The sequence below is a fragment of the Rhinopithecus bieti genome, unplaced genomic scaffold (genome assembly GCF_001698545.2).
Source record: "Rhinopithecus bieti isolate Rb0 unplaced genomic scaffold, ASM169854v2 scaffold_32083, whole genome shotgun sequence".
Taxonomy (NCBI): Eukaryota; Metazoa; Chordata; class Mammalia; order Primates; family Cercopithecidae; genus Rhinopithecus; species Rhinopithecus bieti.
The window spans coordinates 1,510,976-1,526,412 of NW_016814096.1; the positions used below are offsets into that span (position 1 = coordinate 1,510,976).

Below are 15,437 nucleotides of genomic sequence, written 5' to 3' on the forward strand. Positions count from 1 at the left end.
GTGGCCAAGAAGCTGAGCAAAGCTTTAGGCAGTACCACGAGGCTAGAGGGCAAAACAACAGAGTTCAGGGTCCACAAAGGAGAGACAGACCTGGTAAAACCCAAGGTTTTTGGGCTAGGATCCTGACTGACATCCTAGGAAAAAGGATGAACTGAAGATAAGACTAGTCCTCATAAAGACTAAAGCCCAGTTTTCAATCATATCAATCCCTGATTGCATTACAGTGATCTGCCCATTGACTAGCTGCTAGCCAAAAGCAAAAGTAATCTCTAGAAGAAAATAACGTTATCCCAAATTTCAAATTATGTCTAGCAATAAATTAAAAACAACTAGGCCTATACAAAGACAAGATCTGACTAAAGAAAGAGAAAAAATAGAAAATAGAACCAAATCCATAATACATGGTTATTGGAGTTAGTAAACATGGACTTAAAAATAACCACAATTGATACAGTCAATGAATTAAATGACAAGATCGAGTATTTCAGCAGAGAACTAGAAACTATAAAAATGAATCAAATGGAAATCTTAGAGCTGAAAAATGCAAAAACTAAAATAAGAATACACAGAAAGGGTTTAACAACAAATCATAGTTTCAAAGCTGAAGAGGGAATTATAAACTGGAAGCCAGGTCAGATGACAAAAAGGGATGGAAAAACACAAAAAGAGCCTAAGACACACATGAGAGGACATGGCAGAAAGGTCTATGATACAAGCACTGGAATCCCAGAGGGAGAGGAAAAGCAGAATGAGGCAGAAGCAGTATTTGGAGGTAACAGCAGAGAATTTTCCAAAATTGATGAAAATGTCAAACCATGATTCAGAAGCACCATAAACCCTATGGAGAAAAATTACAAACAAAATAGTTATCTAGATACATCTTGGAAAACTGCTAAAATCGAAGACAAAGAGAAATTTTAAAAGTAGCATGGGGGATAAGGTGAGTGTACAATTACCTTCAAAAGAAAAACAGTAAGACTGACAGCTAAATTCTCTACAGAAACAATAGAAGTTAGCTGGACTCAGTGGCTCATGCATGTCATCCCAGCACTTTGGGAGGATGAGGTGGGAGGGTGGCTTGAGGCCAGGAGTTCGAGACCAACCTAGGCAACATAGCAAGACCCCATCTAAAAAAAAAAAACAACTTAAAAATTAGCCAGGGATGGTGTCGCACCTGTAGTCCCAGCTACTCGCGAGATTGAGCTGGGAGGACTGCTTGAGCCCAGGAGTTGGAGGCTGCAATGGGCTATGATTGTGCCACTGCACTCCAGCCTGGGCAACAAAGCAAGACCCTGTCTTTAAAAAGAAAATAAACAATAGAAGTCAGGAGAATGATACCTTCAAAGTGATGAAGAAAAATCACTGCTGACCAAAACCCTATAACCAGTGAATATATCTTCAACAATGAAGATGAAATAAATACATGTTTAGATAAACAAAAGAAAAATTCAGCAGCAGCAGTCAGTTAAAAGAAATACCAAAAGGAATTCTTCAGGTGGAAGGAAAGTGATCCCAGATGGAAGCATGAAGACATAGGAAGGGATAAAGGGCAACCAGCAAAGGTAAATATGAAGGTTAGTCTAAAAGAATATTGAATATGTAAAATAAGAATGTTTTTAGGGAAATTAAATATGTTAAAATCAAAATCACAAAACTATAAATCAAAAGGCAGGAGGGAGGTGATTGGAGTTAATGCATTATAAAGTTCTTTCATTGTCCAGGAAGTGGAAAAAATACTAATTTACATTAGACTTTAATAAGTCAAAGATGCAATGTTTTCATCTCTAATATAATCACTAAAAAAAGAAAGGAGAAGGGAATGGAATGAAACATAATTAAGAAGATTGCAAAAAAGGAACAGTGAACAGGTGGGACAAATAGAAAAACAAACTGAAACATGGTATATCTCAACTCAAACACATTAGTAAATCTATTAAATATGAATAGATTAAATAATCTAATGAAAAGACAAACTGACAGACCAGATAAAAAACAAAGAATTATATATAAGAGACACATCTTAAAGTAAATACAGAAAACAAAGCTAGAGTAGCTCTACTAAAATCACATGAAATGAGACTTTAAGGCAAACAACTTTATAAGAGCTAATGGAGGACTTTTGTAATAACAAAAGGTTAAATTCACTACACAGATGTTCCAATTCTAATTTTATGTATATAATAAGAGCTTTAAAATATATTTTTAAATGACAACTAAAATGGGGAAAAGATATATATCTACAATCACAGTGGCTGTAGTTTTCTCCTGCTGTAATATTAGCAGCTTAAAGCACTTATTATTTCACAGTTTCTGTAGGTCAGGAGTCTAGATATGACTCAACTGGATCCTCTGCTCAGGCCCCACAAGGCTGAAATTATGGCATCAACTGGGGCTGCTATCTCATCTTACGCATCGTATGGTTAGGATCCTCTTCCAAGCTCACTGGTTGTTGGCAGAATTCAATTCCTCAGGACTGAGGCCCTCAGCTCCTGGAGGTCACCCACCATTCTCTCCCATGTGGCCCTCTCCATAATATGCCAGTTTGCTTATTCAAAGTCAATAGGAGAGGCACATTGAATCTGACTTCTGGAAGGGCCCAGTCCCTTTTAAGGGCTCATCTGATTAAGTGGGGCCCAGTCAGGATAATTTGCTTTCTGATTAATAATTAACTCAAATTCAACTAATTTGGGACCTTAATTACATATGCAAAATCCCTTCACCTTTTTCATATAATATGACCTAATCAAAGAAAATCAGTTATTTTCATAGTACCACCTACACTCAAGGAGAGATCATTATACCAGGCATGTACACCAGTGGGTGGGAATTTGGGGACTATCTCAGAATTCTGCCTACCACAGCAATAGATTTTATCATACTTCTCTCATTAACTAACAGAACAGGTAGACAAAATAAACAATTCAGTAAGAGTGTAGAAGATTTGAACAAGATTAACAAATGTTACCTAATTATATATACAGTATTGAACTCTATAATCGCAGAAAATACATTATTTTTAAGTATACACAAAACATTTACCAAAATAGATCATATGCTAGACCACAGAATAAGTCGTAACAAATTTTAAATGACTGAACTCACATAAAGTATATCCTGTGATCACAGTGGAATTAAATTATAAATTATATTTAAAAGATTACTTTAAAAGTGCAAAATATTTAGAAATTAAGTAATACACTTCTATATCATTCATGGGTTAAAGAAGAAATCAAAGAAATCAGAAAATACTTTGAACTGCATAGTAATGAAAATACAATGTATTAAAACTTATGGGACAAACTAATGTGCTCAGTGGGAAATTTAGAGCTCTAAATTCATTTGAAAAAATAAGAAAGCCTGAAAATCTATGATCTAAGCAATGATCCCAAGTCAGGAAAAAAAAAAAAAATCACAGTAAATTCAAAGAGAAGACATCAAAGAAATTAATGAAATAAAAAACAAACATACAGTAAAGGACTGACAAAGGCAAAAGCCAGCTCTTTGAAAAGATTAATAAAATTAATTCACCCCATCTAGCAAGACTGATGAAGAAAAACAGCAAAAGTATAAATAATTAATATTAGAAATGGAAAAGGTGATAGCACCACAGATCCAACAAGCATTAAAAAGATAAGAGGATATTATGAAAAACTTTATGTCAACAGATTTGAAAACAGATGAAGTGGACAATTTCCTAGAAAACAACTTATCAAAATTGACATAAGAATAAACAGAAAATCAAAATACTCCTATATCTAATAAAGGAATTGAATCCATAATTTAAAACTTTCCTACAATGAAAAATCCAGAATTGAATGGCTTCACTGGTGCATTCTACTAATCATTTAAGCAAAAAATAAGACCAAGCTTACATAAACTCTTCCAGGGAACAGAAAAAGAGGCAACACTTCCCGACTCGTTTTACAAGGCCAGCATCATCTTGATACCAACACCTGACAAGAACATTGCAAGAAAGGAAAATTACAGGCCAAACTCTCATGAACACAGATGTAAAAATCCCAATAAAATACTAGCAGATCATATCCAGTACATATAAAAAAGATAATATATTACAATCAAAGTAGGATTATTCCAGGAATATGGAGCGGTTTAGCATTCAGAAAAGCAATTAATGCATTTCAGTGCATTAACAAAATAAGGAGAAAAATCATGAGAATCATAAGGCAGACAAGGCATTTGATAGAAATTCAATTATCCATTTAAAAAACAAAAACAAACATCCTCTTCCCAAACTAGGATCAGAGGGACTATCTTCAATCTGATAAACAATATCTACAAAAAAAACCCTACAGCAAACATCTTATTTAAAGGTGAAATGCTGAAAGCTTTCCCTCTGCAATCAGAAAGATAAGGATGCCCACTATCCCATCATTACTCCTCTCCAACACTGTACTGAAGGCCCTCGCCAGTGCAATAAGGCAAGAAAAAGAAATACATGATATATGAGGCTTGGAAAGATAGAAATACAACTGTCATTATTCTACACCCTTAGGGAAATGTGAATGAAAACCACCACTACACACCTGCCAAAAAGGTTAAAACGAATGGTAACATTAAAGTGCTGGTAAGAATGCAAACTGGTAGAACCACTTTCAAAACTAAACACCATCTTTTGAAGTTTAATATAAGCAACTCTATATCCCAGCAAACCCAATGCCAGATATTTACCCAGTAGAAATATACTCATATAGACATCAACAATGTATATAAAAATTTACAGCATTATTTGTAATAGCCAGAAATAGAAATAACCCAAATATCCATTAACAGTAGGGAATAGTCTACTCAGATAATGGAGTATTACTGCAGCCAAAATTAACAAACTCTGTTACACTCAAAAAGATTGAATCTCACAAAGCAGAAATAATCCATACAAAATACTTATTCATACAACTTACATAAAGTTCAAAAAAGAAAACTACTCAACAGCATAAACAATCAGAATAATGGTTGCCTCTGTGAAAGAGGGAAGAAATATGAGGAGGGCTTCTAGGTACAGATAATATTCTACTTCTTGGTCTGGAGGGTGTTAGAATGGACATGTTTACCTTGTGATAATTCAATGAGTTGTGCACTTACAACTTGTTCCTATTTCTGTATGCTAGTTAAAACCATTAGTGACAGCATGTACCCCTGGACATAATGTGATGAGAGGGGCACTTCACATCTGCAGTTATCTAAAAAAGAAAATAACTCCAGCCCCAGTCTAATCATCAGTAAAATATCAAGATGAAGCTGATTTGAGCAACTGCAATTGCTTTTACACTAACCTAACACAAAATACCTGATAAGTACTCTCTCAAAAATGTCAAGGGGCTGGGTGTGGTGGCTGGTTCACATCTGTAATCTCAGCACTCTGGGAGGCCCACAGGGGCAGATCACTTGTGGTCAAGAGTTCAAGACCAGCCTGGCCAACATGGTGAAACCCTGTCTCTACTAAAAATACAAAAATCAGTCAGGTGTGGTGGTTTGTGCATATAGTTCCAGCTACTTGGGAGGTGGAGGCAGGAGAATTGCTTGAACCTGGAAGGCAGAGGATGCAGTAAGCCAAGATCATGCCACTGTACTCCATCCTGGGCGACTGTCTCAAAAAACAAACAAACAAAAAAAAAAACTGTCAAGGTTATAAAAGACAAAGAAACTGCCACGGATCAGAGTACACTAAGGAGACATGACAACTAAATGCAATGTGGAATTCTGGACTGGATCCTGGAACAGAAAAAGGATAATAATGGAAAATCTGGTGAAATTCAAGTGAAGTCTGGAGTTTAGTTAATAGTAATGTGCCAATGAAGATGTTATAGTTTCAAAAATGTCCCACAGTGGGATACATAAAGGTAAAGGGTGAGGGGTGTATAGAACTCTCTGAACTCTCTTTGCAACTTTTCTGTAAATCTCAAATTACTCCAAAATAAAAAGTTCATTAAAAAAAGAGAAATTTTAGTATAAAAGAAACGAAGCTGAATGGCAACCTGAACTACTGGATGAGGAAAAAACTAATATTTGTACGGTATATGCCACATGTTAGACACTTAACATGTAACAGGAAACTAAGAATTTCTTAAAGAAGAGAAAGAGACAAAAAGAAACATGGCAAAAAGAAAACTAAAAGCAAATATATGTTTACAATACAGTAAAATCAAGGTTGAAAGAGGTATCCAACCATAATAGAATTTGGGAGGCAGAAAGACCAGAGTTAATCTTTGCTCTACTACTTTGACATAGTTGGTATATTTGTCCCCTCCCAAATCTCATGTTGAACTGTAATCCCCAATATTGGAGGGGGGCCTGGTGGGAGGTGATTGGATCATGGGGGTGGATTTTTTCTCATGAATGGTTTAGTATACTTCCCTTGGTGCTGTCCTCAAGATAGTGAGTGACTTCTCATGAGATCTGGCTGTTTAAAAGTGTGCCGTACCTCTCTCTCTCCCTATTGATCTTGCTTTTGCCATGTGACACGCCTGCTCATGCTGTGCTTTCCCCATGAGTAAAAGCTCCCTGAGGCCTCCCCAGAAGCAGATGCCGCCATGCTTCCTGTACAGCCTGCAGAATGATGAACCAATTAAACCTCTTGTCTTATAAATTACCCAGATTCAGACAGTTATTTATAGTAATGCAAAAATGGACTGATACACACTGACTGCATGATTTCTGGCAAGTTATTTCACCTCTTTAATCCTGTTTCTTCATTCTCAAAGGGGGATAATACCACCTACCTTAGAGAATTATAGTGAGGATTAAATAAGACTTCACGAATAAAGTGCTTTATTCGCACTCAGTAAATATTTATTTACTTTCTTTTCCCCTTAACCTACTCACAGAAGGAAACAGTGAAAAACTTACTAGGAGCCAAGAAGCCTAGATTAGAGTTGCATCTTGGTCACTAGTTTGATACCTTGCATGAGTCACTTAAACTCTCTGGATATGTTTCTTCAACTTACCAGCATAAACCAGGACGGGCACATTAACAGCCCACACTCCAAATCCTGGCCTGCTGCCTCCTTGTATGAATAAAGTTTTATTGGAATACAGCAACACTCATTTGTTTATGAATCATCTTTGGCTGCTTTCCCACAACAGCTGAGCTGAAGAGTTGTGATAGAGACCATGTGTCCCACAAAGCCTAAAATTTTACCATCTGGTCCTTTAAAGAAAAAGTTTGCCAACCCCTGGTCTAAACAGTCTCTAAGGTGCCTTCCAACTCTAAAATTTTAAGCCAAAACTTAAGGTAAATATGAGATATGAAGATATGTGATAACAATATATCTTAATTTCAAGATTCTCCAAAAAAATTTCCCCAAGCCCAATGCCTATTTGCTTTCTGATTTTCCTTTTTATCTGCAACCTCTATAACCTTGTGATGGATTCAAGACTGTGGCAGCTGAGGTGAGCAGCAAGTTTCCTAACTTGGTTCTAAAATTCATAAGCCTAGGGTTCCAAGAACCCCCAGCACTGCAGACATCGAAGAGCCTTTATCCTATTCCAACTCATGGCAAAGCCCCAGAGAACTGGCACCGTGGAGTAAAACAGGAGCTGTCAAGGAATTATCTGACAACCCCACCTCCAACTGCTAGGTAGTACAGAGAGCCTGGAAATGCCAAAATTCATGCACCAAAAAAAAAAAAAAAAAAAAAAAAAAGAAAGAAAGAAAGAAAAAGAAAAGAAAAATAAGCAGCAGCAGCAGCAGCAGCTGTTACATATCCTTAGTTTTATCTTCTTGATAGCTCTGAGCCTAAGAGCAGAACCATATACCATATCATGTTCCAAATCTCCTAATATTTAAACTAGCTCTTCTAGTCCAATACAAATTCCAAACATAATAGGATAGGTCCTGTCTCCCTTCAGTCAATGTTAAGACCCATAGCTCTGGAGTCAGCTCTGTATCCAAATCCTGGTTTTTGCCTTTTCCTTTGTGATGGTTAAACAACTTAGTTTTTTTGTTTGTTTTGTTTTTGTTTTTGTTTTGGAGACGGAGTCTCGCTCTGTGACCCAGGCTGGAGTGCAGTGGCACGATCTCAGCTCACTGCAAGCTTTGCCTCCAGGGTTCACGCCATTCTCCTGCCTCAGCCTCCCGAGTAGCTGGGACTATAGGTGCCCACCACCATGCCTGGCTAATTTTTTTGTATTTTTAGTAGAGACGGGGTTTCACTGTGTTAGCCAGGATGGTCTCCATCTCCTGACTGCCCACCTCGGCCTCCCAAAGTGCTGGGATTACAGGCATGAGCCACCGTGCCCAGCCACAACTTAGTTTTTTATGCCTTAGGTAATCCACCTATAAAATGAGAATAGTAATTATTTATCCCATAGGACTTTTGCAATTAAATGGAGTAATACTCAAGAAATACTTAGCCAGTGCCTAGCTTTGTGTTTAATTAATAATAGCTACTGTAAGCCCTTGCCTTATCATCACCAAATACCTATTTTCAGATTTATTTTCCTCTTGAAATATTCAACCCTACATACCAAGTAAATAGTATTATTCTTTTTTCTAAGAAAAGGTACTTTTCTTAATCAAGGGTACTCTTCTTCAAAGCGCGACTCTTTCTGCCAAATCATTCTTTCTTCTACCTTCTAGCAATTCAGTTTCAAGCACCTGGTCATGCAACTGTGATTTGCATGAAAGTAATATTTGCATGGGAAATTAGAGAGGAAACACAAAATGCAAAAGGAATACTGTTTCAAAAGAGTCTTTAGTTCTAAAGGGAAGAAAATATTTGAGAAGAACTGATTCCAACTTTAGCTCAGCAAAACCGAACATGTATACAATGCCTTTCAGTACAGAAATCTGAAAAAAACTGGGAGGGTAAAGTAGGTAAGTGGCGATCTATCTACAATCTATTTTCATGATTGTTAATTAAATCAAATTAATGGAAATAGCTTAATATTTCTTGCCAAAATTGGACAATAATGGTATAATAGAAAGAGCATATTCTGGAGTCGAACAGACTTCAGTTCAGATCTTAGTTCTACTATTTTGTAAATGTCAAAATAAGGATAAAAGTTTTCCTTACTCTACTAGGTTGCTCTTACACAGGTAAAGACCAAGGATCTTTCTGAATATTAGACTATCAAACATTTACTTGTACTGAAAATAGGAAAGAGTATTGATACAGTAGGCAAAATTTCACAATCAAAAAAAATCTTTTAAAAGAAATCACTGTAATTACTCTCACACAATCTTAGCATGACTGCTTTCTTAATAGAAAACAAATATAAGGATAAAAGTTCAGCTTTCGCTTCTGATAAATAACCACGTGGATCCCAAGGCTGAGAAAAAACAGCGTAAGCACTAGAGTGAAGGTCCTACTTCCATGGCCAAATATGAACAGTAAATCACAGACAAGGTTGGATTAACACAGTTGTGTAGGCCGGGCGCGGTGGCTCAAGCCTGTAATCCCAGCACTTTGGGAGGCCGAGACGGGCGGATCACGAGGTCAGGAGATGGAGACCATCCTGGCTAATACGGTGAAACCCCGTCTCTACTAAAAAATACAAAAAACTATCTGGGCGACGAGGCGGGCGCCTGTAGTCCCAGCTACTCGGGAGGCTGAGACAGGAGAATGGCGTGAACCTGGGAGGCGGAGCCTGCAGTGAGCTGAGAGCTGGCCACTGCACTCCAGCCTGGGCGGCAGAGCAAGACTCCGTCTCAAAAAAAAAAAAAAAAAAAAAAACACAGTTGTGTAGATGACAGAGATTCAAAGTTATTTAAACTAACCTATTTATACTAATAGTAATGAAAACGGGGAAAGGGACCCTGCATTCCCAGTACCTTTCAGAGATAAAACCATCCGAGGACACCTGGGCTCCAAATATTTCTTGAGATCATCCCAGGCCTTTTTAATAGCAGCATAATGGTCAATGTATCTTCCTACATCAGAGTAAGTATCTATGAAGAGAGATTTCCAACACTGATTCTTCTGTGTTTTCTCTTCCCTAAATAGATGAAAAACATGAGACTTAAAATCTTTTAAAATAATATTAGCATTTATTTTAGATACCTGCAACATAAAGGAATGTGTACTTTTCCTTTTCATTATATTTTAGCCACAAATGAAGATCAGATAGCAAAAGTGATATATACATTAAAATTTTAACAAAAGTTACTGCTGGCATGGTGGATTGTTAGGCACTCATTTTCTCATTTTCTTTCTAGTTATTTTTTTCAGTTTTCTAATCTTTAATAAAATATGAATAGTAGTAATGCATAAATTTCAACTTACTCTTAAAAGATACCAATTATAAAATTTTAAAGGCATCATGTATTCTGTTTTAGAGAATAGAATCTTATGATATAATAATATTAATCTAACACATATCTACACTGAATTAGTTGAGAATCATAGAACATGAAATTAATTACATGATTCAACATTCCTATTTGGTAAAATTCCCCAAGCATTTATTGAGTGTCCACTTAGCCACTGAGGATATAAAAAAATAAGGTACATTTTTTGCCTTCAAAAAAGGTAGAGTCTAACCAGTGAGAAAGAATAAAGCATAAAATTAAGAATCAGAAGTGACAGAGGGTAAGGCAGCCACAGAGGGCCTTAAGGTAACATACTAACGAGCTTGGTAAGAAAGGCTTGGTAAGCCTTTGTGATGAATGTAGAAGGAGGGAGAGAAGTGGGGAGAGAGAGAGAGAGAGAGACACACACACCTAGGATGACTCCTAATTCTGATTTGGATGCCTGAGTGGATGATGCTGCTATGAAGACTGGCAATGCTGAAGGATAGGTTTAGGAATGGGGAAAAGAACAATTCAGAGTGGGTTTTTTTTGCGGGGGTAGGAGAGGGAAGGGGAGCATCTTTTTATTAATCTAAATAATATACACTTAGATTATTAAAACTAAAAGGTACCAAAGAACTTACGATGAAAAACTATTCTCCTGTTTTAAGTCCAACTCCTCAAAGGAAATCTTAGGTATTTCTAGAAGTTACCTCTACAGTTCTAAATGCTTATGCCTCTAGTTGTTGATTTATCAACTTCACATGTATCTACTGATACCCCAAAGGGAAACACGGAAAGATCTAGCAATACTTAAACTTCCCCTTACCTGTTCTTTTTCCTCCCAGTGTTTGATAGCTCTGTTATTAATTTTCAGTTCTGTCTAAAGCTTGCAGCTTTAAATAATATGCTTAAACCTCTGCTTCTTACTTTACCAACTTTAGTCACTACCTGACTCCACTCGATCTAAGAAAAGACATTAGCATTCCTACTCATTTCTTCCACCTTTCTCAACTCCTACTTTCTGTCATCTGTACTTTGATTCTGTCAAATTTGTTAACATTTACTGAATCCAGTTAATAAGTGTGGGACAGCCAATAGAAAGGTCCAGCAGACAGTTCTGCAAACAATTCTAGAGCTCAGCAGGGAAGTCAGGGAGGGAGATTCAGGTTTGGGAGTTAGGAGCATGCAGATAGTCACTATAAATGGCAATAATGCATGCAGTAGAGTTCAGAGAGGGAGAGCAGAATGGGCTAAGGACAGAACCTTGGCGAATACCAACATTTACTAGCAGGCACGAGAGAACCACCAAAGGACATAAAGAGACAAGGATTAGAGAGGAGAATCAGGACAGACTAGTGTTATGGAAGAAACCAAGGGCCAGTTTTCAGAAGTACATATTCCCCAAATACTCACTCAGATATCAGCCAGTATTTTTTGCAATGTCTTCTCCAGAGCGGATCATGACTTGATAGTTGGCTAAGTCTTCGACTGACATAGCAACAGCTGGCAGTAACCAGATTCACCGATAGTATTAAAAAAAAGTAAGAAAACAATTTTAAAATAAAGATTAAAATATCCATTGTTAAGTTTTGTTTTATGCCTTTTGTTTCTCTTATTTTTCACTGATTACCCTTACAATTACAAAACCATTTTCTAAAACATGTTTAACATGTTAAGTAGTATAATTGCCTTGTTAGTAGTGAAACTGAGTCCACAAATAAACCCTGAAACATCTACAATCGTAATTTTTCACAAAAATATCTACAAACCATATATACCACTGGAGTTAATCTCGAATCAAGGAATTGTCCTATGCTTACTGTCAGGACAATACTCACTTTTACATATAGGAAGAAAGTTATTTAGTCATAAAGGGACTTGGGGTTTTTTCCCAAGATCTGTAAGATATATGCTACTAAATACACAGATATTTTATTGTTGTTTTTTAAAATTTTTTACTTAAAGGAAAAAAGTATTGCCACCAAAACCACTTTTTCATTAAAGCCACCTATAGAGGGTGCCCGAATCATAACAGATGTGATTCAGTAATCATGGCTCTACAAGTTATCAGCTGCCACAAAACATGGAATGTTAGAAGCAAATAACTTTCTTACCATATAAAGATTTCTAACACAACAGTGTTGCAATCCTGTAAATTCTACCCTACATAATTAATTTGTAAAAAGAATGAATCTAAGATTAGGACTCAGTTATATTAACAGAAAGTAGGTATTCAAAGATCTCACTTGGGCAATAGCTAATCAACAGAATCTTAAATCACATCAGGTTTGTCAAGGCCATGACTAAGGTGTGTTAAAAACCAATCTATAATAAACAAAATTGCCTTTGTTTGATTTTCAGATTTTACAGAAACATCATCTTCATCCTTTTCTGCCAAGTTCAGGAGATGCCCAAATTAACTTTTGTAAACATAGGAATTCCTTCAGTTTTGTGCATTCAGTTTCCATACCCTCTTCTTGATTCCTCTCCCTCCACTGCCCTAGGAGCTAAACAACATAAAAGAATCTGGAATATGCATGAAAGATGAATTCAATGAGCATCAAGATTGAAAACTACTGTTCTAGAGATTCTGATCCAGTTGGTTTAGACTGAGATCTGTACCTCAGGCATCTATATGTTTAAAAAGTGCCACAGGCCATTCTCATACACAGGTCATTCTGATGCACAGTGTGGAACTTATTCACTCCATTTCAGAATAAATCACTCTGCAACGGAGAGGGTATCAGATTATCTCAATTCAAACTATGCAACTGATGCTACATGATTCCAGTGTACTAATCCAATCCAACCCAGTCCAGTTCAGCAAATACATACCAAAAACTTCAGAGCTTATCACTAGACTAGACCCTTGACAAAACTGGGCGGTATGGTACAGGAAAAAAGTTGCAATACACTGGACACTTTTCTGTAGATAAATTCAAATGGTATTCAACTCAATTTATTTCCACAGACATTTACAGAGGGATCATGTCGCTTCTGTTTAAAATTGTGATTACTACCTAAGGCATTTAAAGTAAAATTTTACCTCCTCACCGTGGTTCTCAAGGTCCTGCATGATCTTACCACCCTCATCTGATCACTGTCTGTGAGTCACTCCCTACCTCCAGCAACGCCAGCCTTCTGTATCTTCCACCAGGCCATGCTGTTGAACAGTACCATTCAGCAGTCCCGTCAACCTCTGAACATACTTTTCCCCCTGCCAGAACTGCATATGTCCTGCTTCCTATATGGCAGCTCCTTCCGATTTGATCACCTCTCCCTTTCTATTTCTTAACAGAGCAATCTATTTCCCTCACTGCACTAAGCACCTCTTGCAATTATGGCTTGCCCACTGGACTGTAAGCTCCATAAGAGCTGCCTTATCTGCGTTGTTCACTACTGTACCCTCAACACTTAACAGACTGGCACATAGCAGGCCCTCGGAAAAAAAAAAAAATCTTTGAATACGAAGATAAGCAAGGCAGTCCTTACAATCAAGAAGCACGCCATCTACCTGACATGGCAAATCAATTCTGCAGGAAGAAGGTACAGAGGGCATCTTCTCCACCTTGCCAGGTTGAGAAGAAGTAGGCAAGGCATTCCAGGCAAGGTCGAGAGCTTGAGCCACAGGAAAAAAAAAAGAAAAAAGAAAGTGCAAGTGTGTTGTGTGCTGGCAGAAGCCTGATTTGGCTAGAATGGATGGTGCAAATGTGATAGTGGAGGAGAAATAAGTCCTGGAGGACCTCAGATATACAAGCCAGATGATAAGAGCCTTCAATGCCCCAGAAATTTAGGTTACAGTCTATAAACATAAGGGTGTCAGAGGTTTTAAGGAGAATGACAACCAGATGTGTCTTAGAAAGATTACTCTGGCAGCAGTCAAAAGTTGGAGGTTGTTAGTTAAATTGTAAGTATTTTCTAGAAAAATAAAAGTGCTAGCAGGTACAGGTAGCGAGCAGTACAGGTAGTGACCAAAAACTTGAGGTATCTATCACCACTTAGCTAGGCCAACAACTATCTGTAACTCCAAGAAATCTGTATTTATAAAAGAACCTCTAATAACACAGGGCACAATCATCAAATGGCTAGAATCTAATGGTTAATCCAAAACACAAAACAAATCTCGCCCACCTATCCTAAGAGGGCGACTTTGCATCCTCTGCAAATCTATACGGTAGCACAGGAAACTCACAGCCATGCCACCCCCTGTCAAGGGTGTAAACAATCCTGACAGCTGGGGGGCGGGCTGGCAGCGCCATTTCTTCCACCACCTCAGACAGTCCCAAGTTCTGAAGAAACTGGGAATTGAACCACCTTATCAGCAACCGGTGTTTATTTCTGGAACAGATGCTAGTAATGTGGGAAACCCAAGGTGTCCAGGAGAGAAGACAGTCACCGGCATGGCATCACCGGAAGTCAGTACCAAAACACAAAATCCAACATCGAACCGTAAGGAGCAATGCTGACAGCAAAACAATTCTCACGCACTGAAGTCCGAAAGTGAGCCCTGACAGCGATTCTGGCGCTTGGGAAGTCGCGCCAGGGGAGTATAAGGGGCTGCCTATCTCCTCCTCTCGCTGGCCCCACCTGCCCACGCCGGCGCCAGACTCCGCAGGCCCCGGACCCAGCAGAGAAGAGCGCCTGGCAGGGACAGGAGCTTTTACACAGCAGCCGGGACTGACCCCGACCAGGCGGGCACCTGCGGGGCCAGCGGGGGTCCACGGAGCGCGGCGGGGCGGCAAGAGAGCCACTACCTCTTTCTCTTGCAAGTGGGCCTCGCCGAGGCCTGGGAGAGAGGGGCTCTCGTCGCTTCTCAAACCTGGGCCCAGGACGGGAGGAAGACTCGGGGCGAGGTCCTTTCCGCCCCCGTCTGGTCCCGGTCCCCGGTGGCTCTGCAGGATGAGGGCGGCCCTGGCGTCACCTTCTGATGTCGCGGGAGCCCGGGTCCTGTCAGCGGCCCCGACCTCCTTCCCCCCTGCCTCACCGCCTCCTCTCCCCATCCCCCACCCCTGCCATGCGTGTCGTCCCATTACTTGATTAGGTCCCGATAGTCCAAAAAGGATAAGATGAGGAGCAGGGGATCGGTGGGCAGCGACTCTAGGGTCAGCGGCGCCGTGTCCGTCTCCATGGCCGCCATCTTGCCTGGCCCGGTGCAGGTCTAGCCCCGCCCTGGCCCCGCCCCTGCCCC

General features: G+C 38.9%; 1 protein-coding gene across 3 annotated transcripts in view; it reads right to left on the bottom strand.

Moving 5' to 3' along the window:
- FBXO3 (F-box protein 3) overlaps nt 1-15,432 on the bottom strand; it is a 33,834-nt gene extending 18,402 nt beyond the window's left edge. For all 3 annotated transcript variants that reach the window (XM_017849695.1, XM_017849694.1, XM_017849696.1), the window contains exons 1-3: nt 15,283-15,432; nt 11,663-11,752; nt 9,791-9,954 (exon numbers count right to left, since the gene is read on the bottom strand). In XM_017849695.1, the coding sequence (XP_017705184.1) occupies nt 9,791-9,954; nt 11,663-11,752; nt 15,283-15,386 (358 nt within the window). In that variant the 5' untranslated portion in view covers nt 15,387-15,432. The remainder of the gene's footprint in view (nt 1-9,790; nt 9,955-11,662; nt 11,753-15,282) is intronic.
- Between the last annotated feature and the right edge of the window lie 5 nt (nt 15,433-15,437).